The sequence below is a fragment of the Molothrus ater genome, chromosome 1, assembly GCF_012460135.2.
Source record: "Molothrus ater isolate BHLD 08-10-18 breed brown headed cowbird chromosome 1, BPBGC_Mater_1.1, whole genome shotgun sequence".
Taxonomy (NCBI): Eukaryota; Metazoa; Chordata; class Aves; order Passeriformes; family Icteridae; genus Molothrus; species Molothrus ater.
Genome location: NC_050478.2, coordinates 142,125,621 through 142,150,219, shown reverse-complemented (window position 1 = coordinate 142,150,219; position 24,599 = coordinate 142,125,621). Strand labels below are relative to the sequence as shown.

The 24,599-nt window shown below is 38.2% G+C and overlaps 1 protein-coding gene across 1 annotated transcript in view; it reads right to left on the bottom strand.

The window, feature by feature from the left end:
* Positions 1-24,599, bottom strand: part of NSMCE2 (NSE2 (MMS21) homolog, SMC5-SMC6 complex SUMO ligase) — a 128,654-nt gene that overhangs the window by 102,961 nt on the left and 1,094 nt on the right. The window contains exon 2 of the mRNA XM_036402948.2: positions 21,953-22,100. Coding sequence (XP_036258841.1) covers positions 21,953-22,100 — 148 coding nt within the window. The remainder of the gene's footprint in view (positions 1-21,952; positions 22,101-24,599) is intronic.

The following is a 24,599-nucleotide window of genomic DNA, read 5'->3' as shown; positions in this document are numbered from 1 at the left end:
TCTGCTACTCCCATTTATTCCTATCCTGCAGTTTCCAGGTATAGAGAAAGCAGCTGGAAGCAGCTGGACTGTGAAAGAGCCCCAAAGTCTGCCATGCAGCATCAGGGATTGTCATTTGATGAAGGATTCTTTAAAAGCACTTAAGTACCCAATCTGTGCTGCTCTTAGGAAGAAAATTGTAGTACAGCTTTTCAATTTACTTTTTTCTGTGAAGAAATGAAAATTGTCTTCTGATCTGGCAAGCTGGCACATTGCTTAAGTTGCTAATTATATTATTATGTCAGAACATAAAAACCTATCTCTGCAGAAAGCTGACACAATTGTATATGGCCATCAGTTTGGGAGCAAAATCTGAAACACATCGCTCAGAAACAGAAACATCACACCACATTGAAACAGTGATGGATCAGGGAGACAAAGGAAAAGTGCTAAGATATATTTACACAAAAAAGTTACATAATAAGCTATGCTATTTTGTGAACACGACAATTACAGTCGTGACATTTCCCTTAATTATATATAGGCTTGGTATGTATCCATTTTTCATTAAGTAGATGAATGGATACTGCAGACAGAATCCTGGCATTCCTGCAATTTTCTTCTGAATAATCAGCATTTCCCTCTCCCCTTTCCCTTCCCTCCCACCCAGTTTCCATGTCCTATCTGGTAACTATGATCACACTATTTTTCCTTCCTGCTAGGAAGCATATGAAGTGCCTCCTTCAAGGCTGACACAAAGGACACTCCATGAATCACAGGAAAGGTTTGTGTAGCAAATAACTGTCATTCTCCTCCCATGGCCAAAATGAATCATATTCAAAGAAACTACAGTGGCCTAAATGTTTTAATTTTTTTTAGGGGAAAAGAAGTACATTGTTAAATGCCAAGAGAGTTGTACAAACGCTGTCTTTCCTAACAGTATAAAAATAACTTCAGGTGAAGTTGCATGCAACTTGAGAGATGGATTAAAATAAAGATCAAAGAGGTGGAACACATCTCAGCAAGAGGAACATTATCTCCAAATACATCCTGCTCTACATTTTTCCTGTACTGACCATTCCACTCATCCACCAGCCTGCTTTAAGTCTCAATACTGTTCACTGCTGTTTCCCTGATACTGTTCCTTCACACACGTTACACACATCCTGGGAAATTGCTGAACATGTCACTAACACACAATCATATCCTGCCCTTGGAGGCACTATGGACATACAAATAGATCTGAAGGACTGTGGACATGTCAGTTGTTGTCCATACCCTATTTCTGCTCATTGACAGATACTACAGTCCATTTTCTATCTGAGGTTCAATCCATAGGGTGCTGAGAGCTAAGACTAGATCTCTTATGTTTTACCCAGCCACTTACCTCCCCATCTCTTAAACAAGATTTAAAAGAAAACTTACATTACAAGCTATTCTATTTGCCTTTTAAAAACTCTCATTGTTCTACATTACACACAGAATAACCTCCTCTGCTTCCCCTTCCCCTGAAGAGCCAAGAGCATTTCTGCCCCTCCCTAGTAGGGAGCAGATGAAGGGCAGAGCTTGGGTGCACATGATAAGAAACTGAGTGACTGTATGGGGGTGTAAAGTTTATAGCTCACCAAGGCAGGGATCACAGCACCTTCAAGGTTCCTTTACAACAGACTCCACCATAGGTTAATCAGAACACACCATCTGACCTGATCTTACTAAGGAACAAGAAATTAGAAAAGACTTTTCTCTCCTCAACACCATCCCACAACTCATTCTCACAAATCCCACAGGTTTAGCAGCACTACAGTATCAAAAATAATTAAAATGTAATAATTGCATCAGGCTTTTGAAATATTCAAAAGGCGTTGTCTGTTATTCACTCTGCAAGCCCTGCTGCTGCTTTTGTTTCATATGTGTGGGTGACAGTGGAGATCCATGTAAAGGCACTGACCACTGATCCATGCAAGGCACTGACTCTCTTCCAGCAGACCATGGGAACACTGACTGCTGAATACCCTCCAGCCAGACTCCAGCTACAAAGCCAGACAACTCTCCAAAGTACTCAAACCTTGCACTCTGCAGACCAACAACCTAGCTTAATGCCAAAATCAAACACTTTGCAAGTGCTGGATGAGTGCCTTTCTATTATCTAATCAAAAGTTATCCTAATCTTATTTCTAATTCATATCTAAGGAATGCATTCCAAACTGTCTGCATATGCTTTTAGCTACTGGCACAAAATACCATTGAAGTGCATACTGTAGTCTCCTTGTTATCTAGGCTAAATATGTTGAGTTTAGTAAGCTTTTCTTCACAAGTCATTTCCCTCACCACTCAGAGATTACATATTTTGCAATATTACATTTTTTACTCATATAAAGCCCAGTTCAAGGCCATAATTTCATTTTCAAAGGCCCATGTGCATCATGTTAAAATTAGCTGGCTGAATATGCAGTTTGCAGTTATGAATTCCAGCTCGTACAACTTTATGATCTCTTATTATAATGGAAACAGGGATATTATTCTGAAAAGTCTCCCTAAATATTAAAGAAAAAAATTGCATAAAGTGACTAGCAAGTGTTCAATTTCTCACTTCTGAAGAGACCAATCACGCTTAGGTGCCTTAATGCTGATTTAAACCATAATCAGTCAGGACTAAGTTATGTTTCATGAACTCACAGTGTTAAAACAGAAGTTGCAACAACAGAGTCCAGTCAGCACTGATTTAATGCATCCTGTAGTAACGCTCATCTAAAATTCATACAAAACTTGCATTTCCTAACATCTGAGTTCATATTTACTTTAGTTTCCTGTGTACACCCACAAGTTAGCAGAATTTCTGAAGATTTTTCACAACTACCTCTTTCTGTGCAAAAGTTACCACATCAGTATTTGTTATTTAGGGTATTACAGCTGTGCTGCAGCCAGTACACACCAATCTAAATGAGCATTTGCTTTCACTGCAGACTATCTTAAACACAAAATAGCCAGGAATACCATGAAATTACAGGAAGCCTCCAAACTTACAAATACAAATGTACTTAAAATGAATGCTTAAGCACAGACAATGTGGATTAAGATGAATACATACATACTTTCATATCTTTATATTATTTGCTAACAAAAGTCAAAATTTCAATTTAAAGAAAGCAGGACAAGTCAGTTCCACCTCTGGCACAATGTATTAGTTTGTTTTGAAATTCAAGGCTACACGGTGGTTTTCCCATGATTCAAGGCAGAAGAGGAATGGTATACCATTGCCTGGAAATTTTGACTGTAGATTTCAGACTTTTAAAACCCAGCACTTGAGCCATTAGCAACAGTGGTAGTAGGCAGTTGTCTTCATATGCCCCAGCAGCAGATAAAATACACACTTTGCCAGCAGGTTTCAAGTTACTGCTGACAGCAGAGGAACACAAGCTCTCTGACTCCCTGATTTAGTTCCATCTTTTGGAGGAAAAAATACAGTCTCAATTCAAGATAAAACTAAGTATTTTTGCTGTCATTTATGGTAAGTCATTTACAGATCCAAAAGTGCTGACTACCCTCTGCACCTCCAGTTCTACTGGGTCTACTGAAAACTGTTGATAATTCAAGTTGGACAGTAGATCTTGAAAAAACTCTTAACCAACCCACACTCTTTAAGAACAGATTGACAACACAGTTGGAGAAGACACTAGTGATGCTCAGCAGTGAGAGGACAGAAACCAATGTAGGAGAGCACTGTCTCATCTTCCCCCTCTGTCTACACAGGAGTGAAGCTTGCCACAGCACTTCAGACTATACAGACCAAGAGGAAATTAAGCAGGACACTGATTGCTTTTGCAGCACTGAGGGTACATGGTCACTTTTTCTCCTGCAGATACATGGACAGCTCCTCAGAAAACTTTCATCAAAGATTTCTTTCAAAATCTCATTTCCCTGACCTGCAACATACTGTACTTATTAGGCTGCAGAAAGAGCAGCCTACAGACAATTCTAAACAGAAATACAGAAAATTCCAAACTAAAAGAAATGAGAAGCCCTACAAAGGAACAGCAAAAAACCAGAGAAAATCAAATTCATCTCCCAAATGCAGGTTTCTTAACATAGAGAAATGGTTGAACATAGAATACCCAAAAATCCGTGGAGCTGTCTGGATAGGGCACTAACCACTGCAATTCATAAGAGAAGAAAAATTACTGCTGATAAGAGGAGCAACAACCATACAGGGAATGGCAATTGGTGGAGTAAAGGGGAATGTGGGGCAGTAATTGCAAAATTTCCCTCCATGTATTAGTCAGAAGCTACTTACTGCTGAAGCTAGTCATAATGAAATCTCCAGCTTGTCAGGAAATGCCTTAACTAAGCTTTAGAGTATTTGAAGCTGTATTTCCCTCAGTGTCCCCTAACAAAGCCACTCTTTCTGCATAGAAAATTTTCACACACACAGAGTTAGAGACTGAGCATGCATGACTTGAGAGACCAACACTTCCACCTACATACCAGACTCACAAAATGAAATGACGTGAGTGACAGAAAGAGAAACCTACACTAGATGGGTGGGCTGGCTCGAGCAGGGGATTGGGGAAGACGACCTCCAGAAGTCCCTTCCAAACTCAGCCATTCTGGGTTTCCATTACATTCTTCAATATTCGACAACCTCATCTCTAAGCCATTTTTCTGGAAGATGGTTTGAGTTCAAGTTCAAGTCCTCTCAAGGAAAGAAGGAATTGGAATGTGAGTTTCCAGTATTCTACCAAAGGAAAAAAATCTAAGTAGGAGGAGCAAAATTGAGAGGAGAGTGTGAAGCAGGACTAGCAGTACTTGTAAAGGAAAGACTAGCACAGAGAACAAAAACACAGGTAGCACCAGAACGATCACTTGTGAGTGATTTTTAGATTTCATCTTATTTTCTATTGGGCTTCTGTTCAGAAAGTGCAAATTAAACTGCAATACTTGAATTTAGGTCAAGCATCTTCCTGTTCCTAAGTCTTCTGAGGTTGTATTTTAGAAAAGAAAGGGCTGTGCTTTTTAGTCTGGATTTAAACATTTGCTTTATCCGCCAAGTAATGGGGAAAAAAATCTTCAATTATCTGTTTCTCTTTGCTTAGGTTTTTGGTTTTTTTAAAGTCATTTGAGCCAAGAGTATGTCTGTTAGATTACAAACTCTGCCTGATGAAAAAACCCTTGTCTTGTATTACAAACCATTTCCCTGTAGGCTATGACTGTTTGAAATAGGAACAGAGTCAGTGACCCAGGAGACTCCTACCAATCCCATGGAAAAGAAACCCAAGTACATTACATTGTAGAGAACCAGAATTTCAATAGAAACAGACCATGAATGGTCTGAACACCCAGCTTGAAATATCTCAGTTGCTGAGTGCCCATTTGAAACATCTCAGGGGGCCAGTATTTCCAGTGAGTGGGTGTTGCACACACTCTGAAAGCAGTCAATTCAGAGTGGGCACAGGGAAACTGAGGCACTTGGCATTACTAACCACTTTTCAAATTAACTGTGTTACTCTATAATAATCACAACACTTTTCCTCAACCTGAAACTCCCTTAAACTCTATTGTAGGCAGAACAAGGCCAACAGTGCTTTTGAAAGCAACTTCCTTACAGTACTTTTTTTTCCTCCAGACTACCAGGGGAAGGCTAAAAAGCTATAAAGATCCCAGTTTAGACATGAGAGCAGTAGCAATGATCTATGTAACCAGGTATATCAACCATGGTACCCATACAGACTGCAATGTAAAGAATGGCATTATCTCTGAACAAATGATCCTATGCTGAGCTAATGAAATAAACAGGGTTCTCACACAGAATTTGATGTAGCAATACACTCCAACATGTGCTGACTTGCTTTGCTGTAAAAAATCCAAAGTAAAATATTATTCAACACAAATGGAGATGGTTCAATTTAGGCTGAGACACACAAGCAATACAAAGACACAAACTAAACTCTTACAGAAGTAAACATTTGCTATGAACAAGAAAAATAGTTTTATAGATGTCTACATATTTTTTGCTATTGTAAGCTCTATACTTGATGCCACATGCAGCACCAAGGCATGAAGACAGGTAGTATGCACAAAATTTTCCCAAACAAAAATGGCATTTTGCTTGACTAAACACTAAGGCCTGTACCATTTCCAGACTATTTCCTGTCCTTCTGACAAGAGACCAGCCCTTGACCAGCATCTCTTTTCTCCTTACTAAATTCCAAGGTCATGGTGAGGAAAATCTTTATTTTACCAATAAATGCCTACTTCATTTTACAGAAAGATCAATTTAAAGTTAACAAAGACAATATAACTAGTAAGCAGAAGCACTGAGAGGAGGATAAAGTATTTACAAGATGCAATAGTTTTGAGAAGCAACTCAAGCTCTACACTATCACAATTCAACTGGCATTACTGTGATATCCATCCAGAATTACAGTTCTCTCTTCAGCAAATGACTAAATCAGCATTCCTCAACACTAGCACAACACAAGCTCAAGAAGAACAGAAACACATGTTGACAGACAAGCAGCTAGAAAACACCAAGGCTGAGGTTGACATACATTTTCTTTGGCAACAAAGTGAGTTTCACAGGTCATTTCCCCAGGCACTCATCCCTGATGTTGCTCTTATGTTCCTCCTCTGCTGCCCATCAGCCAGGACAATATAGTCTTTAATAGGGTCACACTATAAATTGGATTAATGAAACAATTCAAGCTAAAAATAGCAATCTGTCCTCCAAACCCAAACCCGTGCCATTCCAGTAATGGAATCTGAAGTGAGGATATTCAAACAGTAGTATGGTGGAGATGGGGGGGGAAACTTCAGAAATCAACTTGTTTGCCAAGAAGAAGGTAAAGGAACCCCACCTGTGTATTTTCAATGTGAGCAAAAGGCATACGTTATCTTCTCAAAGAAATCTGACCAATCTCTCATAAAGTAAATAAAAAACCTCACCCATGTTTTGCTAAATATATATATATATATTTACAATATATATAAAATACATACTCATAAATGCACACACACTCACATATCACTCTCTTTCCAGTGGATTTTAACATATGATGAAACTAAGGCTGAAAACAACATTTACAACTAATTTTAATGGGAAAGAATTTTCCTATGACTAACAAAATATTTCTTGCCTCTGTAAGCATGGGGATGTCTGCATCACACAACAGAGCCTGGTTCAGTGCCCTGAGCTGCTGCTGACCTTGCCTTCTTCAGAATGAGAGATGTGAGGGCTGGGAATATTTAAAAATAAGAGCTTTAGTGCTGTCCTTCTTCTACCCAATTTGTCCTCTCAGAACTTGATAAGGTAACACTGGAATTTGGGAAAAAATTTCTTGAAATATTTTCCCTTAAAAGGAGCAGCAAAATATTTGTTAAGACCTTGTAATTGCTATTATTTGATCTCTCAGAATACTTTGTAAAACCAGTATTTAAAATGAAGAATTTAATTTCAAGACTTTTAATGGGTCTTTACCATTCTATAAAAGATTCAGAGGCTGCTTTATGTATGATTTCCCCTGGAAATGAATCAACAAAATATTTTTTTTTATTGTTCCAACAAGTTCAAGTCCTAATTTCTGACTTGATAGATATTTTTAAGCACAATTTCTTCTGTATTACTCAAGATCTCTACTGGCACATTATGAATTCTACAGAGATAATCCACGCAGTTTTTATTTACAAATCAACTGTATTAATGCTTTCTCTTGCCAAAACCCAATTCTTCTCATATTTTAAATTGCACTGACAGGTGAAAAACAAATATTTTAGTGTGAAGTGCAAGTCTGTCTCTAATAAAAGGCATGATTGTTATGAGCCAGCAGTAAATAATACCATTAGTTTTTTCTCAAGAAAAACATGCTTCTGTTAATGAACCAATTATATTTCTCATCTTAGAGAAGCTCATTCAAGAAGTACCTTCATTAAAGTAAATGCAGTAATTACTTAGAATTTCCTCTATTTAGGGGAAATGGGAAATGGGTTGGAAAGACTTTTCAGAAAAAAAAAATCAGTAACATAGGAAAACAAGCCCTTTTCACCCAAGATCTTTAAAATTCTCAGAAACATTACTTCTCTGTCCCAAAGTGCAGGCAGCCCAGCTCAGAGCTAACAAGCCCTCATCAGAGCTTATTTAATCACTGTAATGTTTCAGCAAATGTTGCTGTCTTGGTTCTGGGCTTAAGCTACCATAGTTTCTGAGTCTGGTGCAGCAGCTACATCCGAGCTGAAATCCAGTTGCAGGGATGAGACTTGTGGCACTACAGGAAACAGGAGGCACATGGTGCATCAGCAGTGCGCTGGCTGGACATGAGGCTGTGACCTGCAACAGAGCATGGCACAGTCACTTCCCAAAGTGGCCAAGGGCTGTATCATGCACAGGTCTCACCTCAGACCCTCTCTGCACATGGGTCAGTCCTGCTGCTGTGCACAAAGTGCTCAGCAAAGCCAAGTGACCACTGAAGTGCCCAGCAAAGCCCAGGGACCCGCTCTCGGCAGTGCACGCAAAGCCCCACAAGCAGGCTGCAGTGTGCACAAGCCCTAGTACAGGGGAAAGCAACAGAACACACATCAAACAGGAAGGTAAGACCAAGATAATCCCCTCACTCCAAGAACAATCCATCACTGTCTTACTTCAGCACAGTTCAGTGGTCATAGCTACATTTACACACATTAAAAAATCCACAGAATCCAAGCTAAGCTTCCACAACCAGCTGCAACAGCTTCATGTAGACACAAACGAACACTCATCAAGCACTTAAATGTTAACATTACCAACCCAAAATGAAACAGATGGGGGAGGAAAAATGCCAAAATATGTCTGGTTTTTCAATGCCCAGTATTTTGATTAGATGCTTAAAAACATTTTTTTTTTCTCTGAGCCCACACAGCCTCCCAATCTAAATTTTGATATTTCTGCTTCTACAACCCTTGGCATTCCTGACTTCAGAATTTAGAGAAGGTTATCGGTAGCCCCAGACAGAGCACGGCTGCTCTTTTGCTAACCAGCTGGGGCATTGGCTGTGCTGCAGCTGAGCAGCAAGCTCAGGGTGGGAAAACAATCCAGTTTTATAGGCAGCTTTTGAGACAAATCTGGCTGGCAGCAACTCCACATTTTGTACCACTGTGAACAAAGCAGTGAAGTCTCTTAAAACAGAGCTGACACTGGTCCATACACATAAATGAATAAACAAAAGACAATTCAAATTCATTAGATACAGCTGACAAAAGAAAGGTTGATGTTTTAAAATCAGAAACACTGATCTGTAATATTCTCAGAAATGTGAAGGTTACTCGAAATTGATATGAGTATCATCTCCAAAGTTAATTTCTGCAAATGCAGATACTTCCATGTGCTTTGGATATTTTCCAGTTTCTGCTGAAGAGAAGTGAAAGACAGAAAACAATCAAGGTTAAACTAAAGGAATCTAGAAAAGCAGTGTCTCATGTAAGCAAAGGTCAGGTGATGTTCCCCAAGCAAACATCCAGTTCATTATGAATCACATACTGATGCAGCACTTGAAGTGCTAACCATGCCACAGTACTAAAGCTACTGCTTTCAGAGCCCATAATTCCTCAAAATTACTGAAAAAACCCCAAAACCGTGACACAAAAAAACCCAACCCACATAATCCTCTTACACAGACAAGGCAAAGGCAAAGACTGCACACAAACTTAAGGTGTAATGAAAACCAGCATTTCTTTCTGCCTCTATCAGGCTTCCTTTGCATAAAACCTCTTCTGTGAATTGGCAGATCTCCTCTTTTTGGCATGGATTGCTGGTATGTAGCATTCATTCTGCTGCTTGAATGCTGGTAAGTGACAGAGCTAAATCTTTCCATTGCTGAAATTTCACTTCCCACAAAATTCATATAAAAAAATGTCGTATTACAAGGAGCTGCTACTTTCTTATCATGTGGAAAATGCATATCTCTGTGTAAAAAAAAAAAAAAAAGCAATGCAAGTCTGTATTGCCTAGGTCTCATACAGACAGAAATATTTATGATTTCGAGAGGAAACAGGAATTCTTTGATGGCTTACAGTACAACACAGATGATGGTCTCTCAGCATGTTTTTTATATACTGCTGTTATCTTTGTCCATAGTAGGAAAGAAGGAGCTTTGAGGGGCCTCATGGCTTCTCAAAGGGTAGTTTTCAAAAAAAACAAGAATATAAATTGAAACTGAATGTGGAAATGTTCTGTAACCAGATAAGAAGTAAAAGGTTGCCTGTGTTTCAGCTTAACCAGAACTGGTAAACTATGACATAGCTATTAGTCATTGTGTTATTAAAATAAATTAAATTCAGAACCATAGGACTATGGTTGAGATTTGTGTGGCTAGCATGCACTATTTGAGAGAATTTTCTCTCCTTTAAACTAATATGTTTTTGAATTTTGTTCCATTTAAAATCTGTTTTTCTAGAAAAGTGATTGGGCCAAGTCTGTACACGAAACTATTCAGCAGAGAAGACTTGATTACCTTGAGACATCCGACCAGACTACACACCTCTAACAAAGCATGGATAAAATCTAAAAATATCAAGAAAATACAGAATTTGAATGAGTTATGGCATACCTAATTCTCTCAAAAACAGCTGTGAATTAGATCCACACCCACAAGTAATAAACTTCAAAAAATGAAGTCTTGTGAAAATGTCACATTAATCTACCCATGCAGTAAATGTCTACTCACCCACTGCTTACTAAGATGATTAGTAAGGAAATCACAAGTTAAACTTTATTCATCTGAAGAAAAATAGGAAAGAGGTTGCAAGGTTGATTTAAATCAGAAGATATTATTGTCACTTGACATTTACATGCAATGTATAATTCCATTCCCACTTACAGTCTGGGGAAAGCCTGTTAAAATTACTTCCTTAATGTGTGAACACTTCTTTGAATTGTGTTCTCGTCATCTGCCACCTTCTCCTTAAGCCAGCTGCCTCCTTTTGTTAAGTCTTTTTTAATAGGAAAGTTCATTATATGTAATTTAGGGAGCAGTTTGAGATTGTCACCTTCTGTTGAGTGCTACTGCAGATGCATGTTTCAGAAGCACTCTATAGTATCTACTGATAATGTCAAAAAGGCAAAAGGTTCACACACACAAATGTTGAACAGCTTTAGCATGGGACTAATCAGAATGACCACATCTATCTTTTCCATTTTCATCCCCATGGACCAGTCCTCCTTTCATTTATATGCCAGACTACTCTTCCCCTTTGTGAAAGCTAACACCTTTGTGGCAACTACAGAAGTTGCTTACATGGAAACACTATTAGGAAGGCATTCAATTAAGTTTTGTCTTCTAGAGACTGATCAGCATACTGTCCTGCTTAATCCTGTTGATGTGGCTTTCCTATTTCTTACTTTTCCTCATCCTTCATTACACATTTCTTTACCACTTACTCCCCTTCTATTCTTTCTCATCCAGCTCCCCCATTCCCACTTTTTTTTTCTCCTCAGCATTTGCTAGCTGGCTTTTTGATTCTTTCTCTATGTCCAAGTGCTATCTTCCCAGTGATTACCATCTTTGGGGATCACCTCTCACTTTCTCCCATCCTTTTATGTAATAGCAGCTCCAACAGACTCATAACTATTGGGTTTTTTAATTGGCATAAAGGTCCATTAGCAAGCTAAAAAACCCCAAACTGAAACAATAAGAAAAAGGGCATAAGTTCCCCAGTCATTCGAGGTAACTGCAGTTTGGGAACTCACCAAACATAAACACTGCCTGAGGGTGGCTGGACAGCCTGAGTGACAGCAGTGACTTGGTTACTACATGCCCTACACACAAGGTTTGCTGTATGATGCTCATCAGTAATGTCAGACCCCTGTTCAATGCCTAAGAGGGGTACAGGGATTGTTCTGGCTTTTAGGTTTTTTAAGAAGGGGCTGACTGTGTGCTGATGATTTGGCAGATGCATCCCTATCTTTAACAGCACATAGTGTATAATTCAGGCAAAGACTAAATCCTGCTAATTGCACTGTCCTTCAATAAGCTCTCTCAGTATTTCAAAGAAAGAACAACACAAATTACTCATGCCTGGAAAGTGGGTCTTTCACCAAGACTGACTAAAGCAGCTCAACTTGTGAAGCTGAAGATGCTAAAGGTGACTTGTTCATGATCTACCACTAACATCTTGAAGATTTCTGAACATATTGGGCTCTTTGATTATCAGATAGAAATGTAAGATCCAGTGCCTGAAAACTGCAACACAAAAGAAAACACAAGGTTGAACAGTTTATTCAGAGATAGGATGGATTCTTCAGCCTACCTCTTGCTGAACTGTGGGTTTCACTGTAAATTTTCTTTCTGTAAGCAGTTCTAGTAGCACATTTTTTTGAATCAGTGTAAAATTTTCTCTTTTCACATAGTATTATCCCACTAATAAACACCAGACTACCCTCCTGTAGACATGGTTGTATCTCACTCGTAAACTTCATCTAAATGCAAATCTTCACTTAGTGCCCTGTGTGTATTTTAGTGGTTCAAACCATTTCATATCACCTGTAATTGTGGGATCACACCAACAGTTGTGACACTTCCTATTTGTCAATTCACTAAAAGGCAAGGATGATATCTTTGCTGGTCTGTTGTCTTCCGCTGCCTTTTATTTCCCCTGTACACATATTTTTCCTGGCTACCTATCTCCTACTTTTTCCAATCACCTACCACCATCACAGACAATTCACATTATTTTTAGACTCTTGTAACACAATTTCCCCAGGCACAGATATCATAAGCTAAACCAGAAGTGAATATCTACGCAGGAGTTTGAGATATTCATACATTCTCACAAAACACTCCTGACACCTTTTTTTTATAGAAGGCAAATTCATGTTTTGTGAACTCCAGTGACTTCCTCAAGGCCACAGTGTGATGCCAGTTTGAAAGCACAGTTAGTCCCAGCCTTGAGGACTCAGAAAAATTAGACTCAAGAGTACCTCAGTTATTTTATCTCATTCATATAATGTGTTCCTTGTTCTTCTTCAGAGAAAATGGTAAACAAAATGAGAAGGGAAACAAAATAATCTATGAAAATTATAATTAAAAGTATTTTAAATCTCCAATTCAGACCACCAACCCCTGCCTATCCTCCAAAGGAGGTATTTTACATCAGTTTCAGTGTCAGTAAGGAACACAAAAGTCTTACACACAATTCTAACTGAAAAAGCAAACATTCCCCTTTAAATTCCTGGAATTTAATCTGTACATATTACAATATTCATTCTTCACTGGAGCATCAATGCTATATAACATTGGTGTAAATTTCATAAAACACGTCACAAAACCTGGATTTGAGTCAGAGGGATTTTTTTAACTGAAAGTACTAAAAACCTCTAGTAATTAAGTCTCCGTTCGCTTACAAAAAAAAGTTATTTGAGTATCAAAAAAACAAGGTAAAAACCAGTACCAAGGTCTTGAATTCTTGAAGAAGCAAACAAAAAGACAGGAAAAGAAAGGAAAAATAAAATTTTGACCAGTGTCCTGTGTCTATTCGTAGGGCTCTGGATGAAGTCTCAAAATTATCACATCTACTTTCATGTGTTGACCAAACACCAAGAACATGTCAGCACAATGCTTACTTTTTACCCAGATAAATCTTTTCCTAGTGGAAAGAATCAAGAAAAGAAATACAATTGCTTTATATTCCTAATCTGTCTGAATGCTGCCAACCCCAGCTTTTTTTCTACTTTTGTGGGTTCCTCCTCCTTCCCTAATTTTTTATGCACAGAATTAGATCACTGAAAGCTAAATTCTGATCTACTTAAATTGATAAAAATTAAAGCCTTCAGTGTGGGTTCTTCAAAGCCCACACTACTTTCTATATATACTGTATGCCTCTACATTTAAGCAGGAGTTAGTAGTATTTTCTTATTGCCACATTTCTGTAGCAGAAATATGATGATAAGAAAATGACAGATTTATATACTACAGAGAATATTTTCATACAGTAAATTACTCAGATAAAATATTCCTCTTTGGCTTTTGTTCAAAAAGGTTGATTTATCTTTGTGCTAAAGAGCCCACACAGGACCTCTGCAGTACTTCATGGTATTTCTAAGCTGCAACAGACCATCAGCATCATTCTGCTCTGATCTCATGCATAGCAGAGGCCAAAGAACCTCACCCAGCAATTTCAAGCCTATAACTCACAGCCGTAAGCTCACTCATTCTCTCAAGGTTAACATCACTAGTGCACAGAGGGTCTCCAAAAAGGTCTGGACAGCATTTAAATCCCACTTATGATCTATTTTGAAGACTACTGAGATTTTATGAGGTCTAGGACAGAGAAATTTATAGTAACTATGGGTACATGAGGTAACCCACCAGGTGGCTGCAAATCTCTCTGACTCACAATGACCTTTGGGGGAGAAAACTACCCACTGCCTTAGAAAGATACATAGGAAAATGGAATAAATATTCACACATACATATGCATGTATTTGACATCAGACACCATGTAAATACCACCTACCAAAAGCTGTGAAATAAAACTGTGCAGTTTTTATCTGAGCACTCGTAAAAGTTCTGATAAAATCAGGTCTGTCCAGCTCTGACCTTCTGCTCAGGGGCACACTGTTAGTACATTTCCATGAGAACACACTAAGGACAGTTATTCTGTCCAGTTATTCAGCTAAGCTTTAAATCAAGCCTAGATTTCACTCTGGTTTGTACTCTCTACATCAACCACAACATAGCAGCTTCATGCAAGAATAAATGTATAAAATGCAATGATCTGTATTGATCCGATAATACAAATTCTCTTTCTATTCATCTGAATCCTCCATTTATATTCTCTTGTCACTAAATGCAAGAGCATGCAGCAACACCTCTAGATCCATCCTAGGAGTGAGTTCCAGAGTGCCACAGCCGGAGAAGCAAAAAGCAAAGCCTCTACTGCCACCTAAAGGGTTTCTCTGTCCTTGGAACTTCTGAAGTTGAGGAACAAAACTACTTGGATGCACCCAGCTTAATGAGCACCCAAACTGAAAAAGAGCTATCAGAACAAAAGCATGCTGCTTAAGAGAATAATACAGCTGCTTAATATAGCTTATTACAGCTTAATTTAGCTGCTTTCCCCTCACTTCACTGTGCTGTTCTTGCAGTCGAAATTACAGCTAGGAAATAGTAACAACACTACAATATTTGTTTCTTTCCACTTTTTAAGATTACAGACTACAGTCAGAGTGGATTTGGATAAATATAAAAGAACAAAAATCTTTCATTACAAGTCATATTTTTCCAGATTTTGAAACAAGGTACATTTCCAAACCCTCCTTTTTTGGACTGCTTTGAAGAACAGCTTCCAGAGCCAACCAGTGCCTTCCAGCAACGGGCTCATCAGTGCTGGATATAAACATTGCAAGTAAAGAGAGGTAGAAAAAAAAATTAATCCAATTCTCTCTTCTCAAAATGTTTATATTGACTGCAGAGCACAGTGCAAAAAATGTAATTTTTTAGTTTCAGAAAAGCATTTCACAAGAACTCAACCAGTCTTTCTTGTTTCAAAGAATAAAATTACTTGAAGAAGAAATACTCCAAGTGTAACACCATGTACTTATCTACTTCCAAAAACCATATCTTTCTCAATGTTAGTTGAAAGGTTAAATATCTGTAAAACAATACAAGAAGCACAGCACAATAGAAGCGTAAGTTAAGATTAAAAGCACATCTTCTCTAAAATGATTAATCTTAAACAAGGGATTTGAAGGAAAGTAAAATTAGTATTTTTGAGAAAGGAATATGGAACATTTTATTTCCCATACCACAAAATACAAGCTTACTTTGGACAACAGGAAAAGAACTTCCCCAAGAAAGATGTAATTTTGGTGCCTACACTGAGTTTCTGCACATCACCAATCAACACCACAGACACTGGTGTAGCAACAAAGCAGATCAGTGAACAAACAGCTTCTGGCAGAGAAAAAACTGGGGTTAGAATAAAACTTCCTCTGAGAACAGCATGGTATCATGAGGGAATTCTTGCAACTTCACAGGAAGCATCTAGCAGAGTCTAACACAGAAAGATGAACTTCATGCATCATTGGCCTCTCTTCATTTTCTGCCTTCTCATAACTAGAAAACATTTCTGTATAGCAAGCGTCAGTGAAAAGTCACTTATCTCCAGGATGGACTTTGACATTCTACACTTATATTCTCCAACAAGAAAACAGAAAATCTACATTTTGGTTCTCCAATAAGAAAAATCCTGTATTCCTACAGAGCATATAAAACTGTTTGCTACTTTCTTCTCACAAGCACCTTCACAGATAGATGGGCCTAAGCGTGAAAAGCAAGGTCTGATTTCTCATTAACTGTCCCTGCAGCACAGACCACAGCTTTGACCATTACGAGGCCACTGTGAGGTGGAGACTTGACCAAATCACATCTGTATGTGACAGAAGGCAGGATGTGCAAGAAAACATCTTGACATGGCTTATCTTGCCATGGACAAGGACAGGGCAGCAAAGCAAAATTTATCCTGCTTATTTCCTCAGTCAGAGGACTTTCATGCTCACTCCTCTTACTCAAGCAAGTCATCACAAAGTGTCATTCCACCCTACTTGCTACAGCCTGTTCTCAGGACAAGTACCTTAGGTTTGGATTATTTTTATGAAGCACAATGATCTCTAACACCATGGAAACTAAGAGATCATAAACATTTTAGAAGCACAGGTGTCAGCAGGTTGATTTCTGGATCCCAGAAGAAGTACATCATAGTCATCTCATGCACAAGAACCTGATCAATGTCAAGATTCATATGATGGGATGATACTGCAGGAATCCTGCATTTGAATTTCCAAGGAAAAATAAGCTAGGAAAAAAAAGGAACAAAGAAAACAAATTAACCAAATAATTTGATATTCCAGCACAGCTACAGAGTCCATTTTCATACTGCAGTTTATACCATTCCAAGTAGAAGTTTTAGGTCAATGACAGAGAAACTTGCATAGAAAGGGCCCCTCTCTCAGCGATGAATAAGCTTAGAATGTTCAAGTGTCACTGTTTTAGGCTGCTGCAATGGGTTTAGAAAGTCACTCCAAAGAATAGTGGATATTCCATATAAACACATCCAACTGTCTATCAAAATGCTGGCAATAACTTCATAAAACAAGGCTATCTGCCACATCTGTATGCTCCACTCTTCTTCCTATGTCAACAACCCTCAGCAACATTTAGAGCTGCTCTTGCTAAAACCATTCTAAGTGAGCAGTGATAGAAGTCAAAGTAATGTGGATAATCTCACAGGGTTAGAAGATCCTACATTATCAACTACTGTTTAATTAGTACTGAACAGGCATGATGATACTGGATCTCAATCAACTGGAGATGAGAAAGCAGCCAGAAAAGGAGGGCATTGCACATATGAGATGAAGTGCTGCACACTGCTTGAAGAAAAGTGCAGAGGCAGCCCTGGGACAGGGAAACAGACACATAGAGTAAGCAGACAGAATTGAGGTAAACTCTGCTGGCAGAAGGAGCAGGTTATGTAATGACCAGACAAGAAAGAAAAGCCAGAGCTGTAACTCTAATTTAATCTGGGGAACATGCCAAAGAATTGTATCACTGACATTTTTAAGACCCCTGGGCCTGTTCTGTACACAGTGGTGAGCAGAAAAACCCTTCAAAGGATGGTAAGAAAACAGGAGGAATTCTCAAGCAGATCCTGATAGTGCTACAGGAAGATCACTGCTCTGAAATATAGGTGGCAAACAGCCATGGGCAACAGCTGACCATGACATTTTCAGCAAGTTTTTGAAGAAAAGGTAGCTCTTTCTTTTCCCCCAAGTAAGATTAGAATTTACCTGCAGTAACTGCTTCCCAAAAACAGCTATTCCACATTTAATGGCCTCTACACTTCACACTGGGAAAACGATGCGTGGTTGAAAGGATGTCCCAGACATCAAGGCAGCATCTTGCTTTGTACAGAAAACCCATTCAGCTAATTAGACAAAACCCTAACTGTCCATTCTTGAAAACACTTTTCAAAAGTTTAATGCTAAGAAATTCTTATCTTGTCTGTAGTTAGTATACTCTCCAGACCTCCAAGTTATTTCCCATTTGTACTGGACAATCATCCCAGTTTGGACTCCAACCCCATCTACAGAGCAGCTGTGGGACTGGAAGCCTGCAGATGACCATGAGTTAGATTTCTTCATTCTAATATCCATAGCTCTCCATACTTTACAATCCCATATTCTTGAGAAAGTTCTGTTGAAGAGTCACCTGAAACTGCCATCCTCAGCAAGCTGACCAAATTTACACCCAAAAATTTTGAGCAAAGCTAGGAACGGATGTCTGTCATGGATATGACAGATTTGTCCTGGGCCAGCATATTCTTACCATAATCAGCACATCAGTCAACATGGAATTGCAGGTTTCACCAATTCCAAAAACACAGAATAAACCTTATGGTTCGAGTATTTGACATGGATGTCCATCAGTGCTTTCTAAGTCTACAGAACTACTCCAAGTAGGTAAGTAAAGCAAGTTCAACCAAGAGAAGTTAAATTAGCAGTGCAAACAGCTGTTCCTCTGTGTGCAGAGGTGCCAACGAGGGCTCAAAGTTCAATACTCAGAGCATTACAATTCAGAGATGTTGCCAAACAAGTACTTGTGACAAGTGATTTAATGAATTCTCTTTCTGCAATCACACTACTAAAGCTCAAAACCAGAATGAGGCAATATTTAGGAAGATGCAAATTATAGCAGAACTGAGAGGATTTTACTTGCATTATAACTGATTTTGAACAGTGTCATCTTCAAATTCTCAAATCTATTAGGTCTCCAATCCAGCAAAGGACATAAGCATGTGCTTTAGCTTTAAAATATTCAGACCCTTGGAAGGCTGATGGACCAGTCACAAATATCAGTGTGTCCTTTCCTTCAGTATTTTACTAGCCTGGGCCACAGAATGTCCAAGAATATTCTGAGCACACGCAGACATACTGAAACCAAGTGTGCACAGTCTGGTTTTTTGCTTACATAATTTATTTATATAGTAACTTTCAAAATGCTTCTATACAACAAGAATGTTCTTTAAAGAAAAGAAAAATACAACTGTTAGACAATGTCAGTATCTAAAAGATAATCTGCAGAAAGACTGAGAAGGACAAAAGGTTTATCTTTCTTTTTCACTCATTAAATAAAATGAGCTTTTAAATTGGCTGTTTCCTTTTCACACTCAATTTGCTGAAACTAATTTTCACCTCTAGATCCTTAAGCCCTTCCAGGATCTTTAAAATTCTGTCTCTTTGTCAGCACATGTTCATAACACCAATGTTCAATGCTAAAAGTCAGCAGGTTTTCAACTAACAGGGAGATCTTAATCAACAATTTAACTTAATGGACATCAACAAAACCCCTTAAAAATAAGAGGTTTTCATGATCAGATACATTAAAATTATTCTGCACTCATTTAGCTATTATTAATAATAGCCTTATTAATAAGAAATAGCCTTATTTTTCTAGAGATTGTACAGGTTCATAAATGAGCAATGCCTGACCCAAATACTGAACACAAGCAATTTCTTTTCATAAATCTATACAGGAGTAGAACAAAATAAACATTTAATAAATACATTTAACAGTAAATGTCTTCAGGATTTTGTCTGTGGAGAATAGGAATTAAGAGAGAAAAAATCACTCACTGAACTAACCTTTCTGTCTTTTCAGTTATCTTAAGAGGCAAATGAACTGAGAGGATTTTACTTGCATTATAACTGATTTTGAACAGTGTCATCTTCAAATTCTCAAATCTATTTTTTCCCATGTACTATGCTATGTACTTAATTACTATTCAAAAAAAACAACATTGTCCATTATGAAAGACTAAAGGAATAAACACACAGAAAAAGTGCTTGTAAACTAAAACAGTTGCAAAAGAATTCCTTGCTTCCACAAAGCCTAGCAATGAAACTTGTCAGAAGCTGGACAGTCAAATTTTGCAAAGGAAATTAAAGCAAATTAAAAACAAGACAGAAAGAAAAACACAGAAATGTATTATCTAACTCTGTCTCAAAATTAAATTATTTTGCCTCAGAACTTGAAGGCAAAGGAGGATAGATGAGCAACAGCTTTAGAAAAAGAAATTGCCACATATGAGCTGGAGGTGAGAGCTGAACAGTCAAATCCAGCAGATCAGATGATGCTAATTCTAAAATACTGAGAGTTTACCACACATGTCATGCCACAGAAATCTGGTATCCTTCCTGATGGCATTCTGCAAGGAGCACAAGAACTTGAAATCCAAGCAGAGTAGTCAGGGGAATGAAAACCAAACCTTACAGAAGTGAGGACCTTCACTATCTGTTCATTCCATGTAAATACATCTGCAAGGAAAGGTGTAGGAGTGAACAAGACAACTGTTGTAGGTGAAAATGTAATTTGGGAACACCAGACCAAAGAAGAATGACCTACAAATCCTACAAATCTGGAACACCTTCTCTGTAGTGCAATGGGATGTACTGTGGTAATAGACCATGCTTGATAATTCTGTAACCATGATTCAAAAGGAAAGTTGCCTCTGCTAGAATAAAATGTGTTATGGTCTAGGTAGGAGCTATTTTCCAGTCACAGGATGTAACTCAACTATAACCAGGTACTTCATCAGAAGTAATCTCCTCCTCCCAGGATAGAATGCTAAAAATGGTCCTTTTGGTCACTGAGTTAAGTGAACAAAATAACTTCAAGCTTTTAATTAAAGATTAATGTGTCAGAAGCAGATAAATGAGGAAGAGATATTTCCTAGGAGTACAAGGCACAGACTTGCAGCTGCAGACATGCACAGTTGAGCTTAAGTTGCCTTACACCCCTTCCCAGTAGGAATGAAACAGGGGCTTCTACTGAAAAGTGAATTAACAAGAAACTTTTAACTTTTATATAAATAATTAATTTCTGTGGTCTTGGGGATGAAAGAATTCAATATATTCAATGTATTTCTATGCATTGCTTATGACAAAGTAGGAGAGATGGTGACTGCTAAAGCAGAGGGGAAATGGAACTGGTTACAAGAGTTTTACATCAAAGGGACTCCCCAGATGACTGTTCAGACAAGCTTTCCATTTCCTCTTCCTGCTAGAAATGGCATGTCAATTGTCTCTGACAGCAGTATGGATAAAAAGGTGAAAGGAGAGAGAACTATCACACCAGACAAAGAGAAAAACATGAATCTTGATTGTACATAATCCTTGGCTTAGTTGAGTGCAAGATTTATAATGAACAGTAGAGCTTTTCTTTCAGGAGATTCTTGTTCTCCACCCTTTATTAAAACTATCAGGGGTTTGGAGCTTTAAAGTTTTTATTTTTCCCTAGTGAAAACATTAACACAGATCCAAGATAGGAAATGGGTCAGCTAATGTTTGTCCTTGAAAAGTATCTTTGCAGTGCTCCTTTTCTTGTGAAATAGCAATGACAAGACTGTTGGCAGTAATTGGAGATTTAAAGTACCCCACTTTGGAAATGTCGAAATTGAAGCACCCTAAAAAAGGCCTGATTTTCAGGAGAGACAGCATTTAAAAACCTGCAGCCCCTAACAGGTGTCTCAAGCTTTGTATTCAAGATCTTTAGCATTATTTTAATATATTTTGCCCTGAATGTCAAATAAAACACACACAAAGAAGCAGTATGATAATGAAAACTCATTTTATTCAGCCATTTGAGGGACCTTCTCCATCTCATTCAGCAATGTTAAAGTTTCTACAAAGCTGTAGGGTAACAATCACTGGAACACAATTAGTCTTGGCTGTCACAAAAGCAAGGACAATGTTTGCCTGGTATTTATGCTTTCACTGAATCTATGATTTAAATGAAATTTTTCATTTAAGTGAAATGATTGTAATGAAAATACCCTGGCCAGGCCAGAAGAGCTATAATAAAGATTGATATTAATAGTAACTAAGTTAAAATACATAGGTCTGGAACTTATCTGCCCCAGATGATTCAGAATGCAATACAAGAGAGAATATACTTACTGAAACTTTCCACAAGGTCGAGGGCAACCTGAGTAGCCACATCCATTCCAGAGTTGATGTAGGACTGGCAGTTTTTCAAAGAAGAAAGAGCAGAATCAATCGCATTGAACGAGACTCTTGGACCACCTGACATCTTGAAATTGTCACTCTAGAAACAACAGGGAGAAGAAATTAAAAGCAGTTTGCACACAATGAATTTGGGAGAGAAAACATAAGTTCTAATAGATAGCTAAATATAAAGCAGAGTCAACAGAATCACTGAAGCATTAGAGAGCAGGGATGAAAACTTCGCTCCCAAGATGTCAGTAATTTCAGGGAAGTGCAATTCATCGCAGGTTTTCAATTCACCTCCTATTCAGTATTAAGCAAAACTACACCACTAAAAGCAACTGGCATTTTCCTCTGCTCATTTCTACCACTAAACCACAGTGAGGTTCAAAGTCCACAATTACATCTGCTTGAAAACTACTGCTCTATTTCAGATCCAAGATCCAAAAAAGCCCACATGCCCAAAAACTTGTCTGGGTTATCTAGGCATGTAATCAATTAGCCTAGGAAGAAATATGGTTTCTCACATTCTATTTAGTGTCACCAGCAGCTGGCCCTTGGAAAACAATAATCTAACAAAGGGTCACTTTACTAAGAATGTACTTAAGTAAACATCTAGCATAATTTTTAAATAAAAGCCCACCTTTAAAATGCTGCCTACCTCTGCCAAAGATGCTACAAACTTTTGGTACCCTATCTTCCATTAGCACAAAACAAAGTCACCCAGGTACCACTGTTTATCTTCTTTACCACCCTCTGGCTCTGCAATACACACCCACAGCCTACACCCTTGTGGGGATTAGCATTAGCTGCTCTGTCATTAGTAGAACCTTTAAGTGTTTTTGCTTATGCTGTGCCTATCCACACTGCTCACATCCTTGGATTTCTTCTCAAAAAATCCCCAATTTCTGCTCTTCCTTCTTCATGCTTTGCCATAACCCACTCAGTCACATAGCTACTCTGAGAAACATGAACCTGGTGTGAAGAATTTTATACTTCAAGTTGCAGATTAGAAAAATTCTGCTTCAGCTTTAGATACACCAAAAAAGCCCATTAAAATAGACACAGCAAAGGAGAACTCTTAGACAGACAGAAATACTGCATTAGTCTATGTAAAGAATAACTAGTATGTTCAAGGACTATACTGAGATGCCATTGGGGGCGATAGAGAGCAGAATCCACAAACGAATCTGGGGTTTACCAGAGGGAGAAGGCTATACTCCAACAGCAATCTGGAAAACATGTATAGAAAGTACAGTGCTTTTCCCAGCTTTGTATACCTAAGGCTGTATCTCTCTCTACTGCTTTTCTGAGACTCCAGAACTACACCTTGTGCTCCCCCTAACATGAACATTGCCACACGCCTCACAAGTACCATGCAGACTATGAGACCTGAATACCTGCAGACTCCTAATGTTTATTTCCTATAATTTTCCTTTTTTTCCATTTATAAAATGTTCTTGGCCAGTCAATCCTATCTTTTAGTACACCATCTTTAGGTCATGTGGTTCCAGCAACATTTTAACAAGAGTTCAACCTCACCACAAATTGAACTTCTTAATTACATGCAAATTGTCTTCCTCTCTATCCGCTTCTAAAGGTGCATCTTTCCATAGATGCAGCAGGCTTCAACTACAGCTCTTGTTATGTCAGCTCATGTTCTCCCTGACAGAAGACTGTGACTGCTATCATTAAAGATCTTTAGAGCTGTCAAACTGACAACAGAAGACAAGGGAAAAGTTCCATATAGAACTCCCTGGAAGTAAAGAAAAAGGATGCTCTTGAATATTTAATTACAAATACCTTCAGCTAGTATATTATTGAACTTTTTTTAAGGTACTTGTTTGCTATCTTAGCAAGACTGTTTGTATAGAACCTCTGTGATCTAAACTTACACTACTGAATAGTCACATAAAATCATGTTAGCAGCTTTATCTTTCTGAGCCCATTCTGTGTACCAAAGCTAACAAAAAGAACATAATTCCCCTCTTGAATTTGGTGAATCTCATTGAGAAAGCCTGCTGTTCTTTTGGAAATTTCACAGATACACACTGTGAAAGCAGGAATCTGAAAAAAAAAAAACAGTGAAAAGTTAAAAAGGCTCCTTCATTCTCATGAGCAAACTACACAGGAGCAGAAGTTATTGGTTATGACATTAAATCATATTATTGCAGTGGTAGATTCACCTCAATCTGTCTTTTGGGAAGTAATTTCTTTTGGATTAATTTTCCTTTTTTTGTTTTTTAATAAAAGATTATTTTTCTCAGAAACTGGTTACAATCCTGTAATGCCCCAGCCTACCTGAGGGGTTCATAGGAAGGCAGTGGGATATACCCTGGGCAGTGCATGGGAAAAACAACCAAATTACCAGGAGACAACAACAACTTTTATTTGCAAGCTTTAGAACTTTCAAGTAGAATAAGGTACTTGGCAAATTTTAAAACATCCAGACAAAAATAAAGCACTTCCCAAACTTTAGCTCAGCAAACTCTTAAGTGCTCCAGACACAAGAAGACACTGGAAGTTTTTGGTCTGACTTACAACATATTTTGAGAAGAGTATGTAAGAAAATCAGAGAAAGAAAGCAAAAGAAAATGGG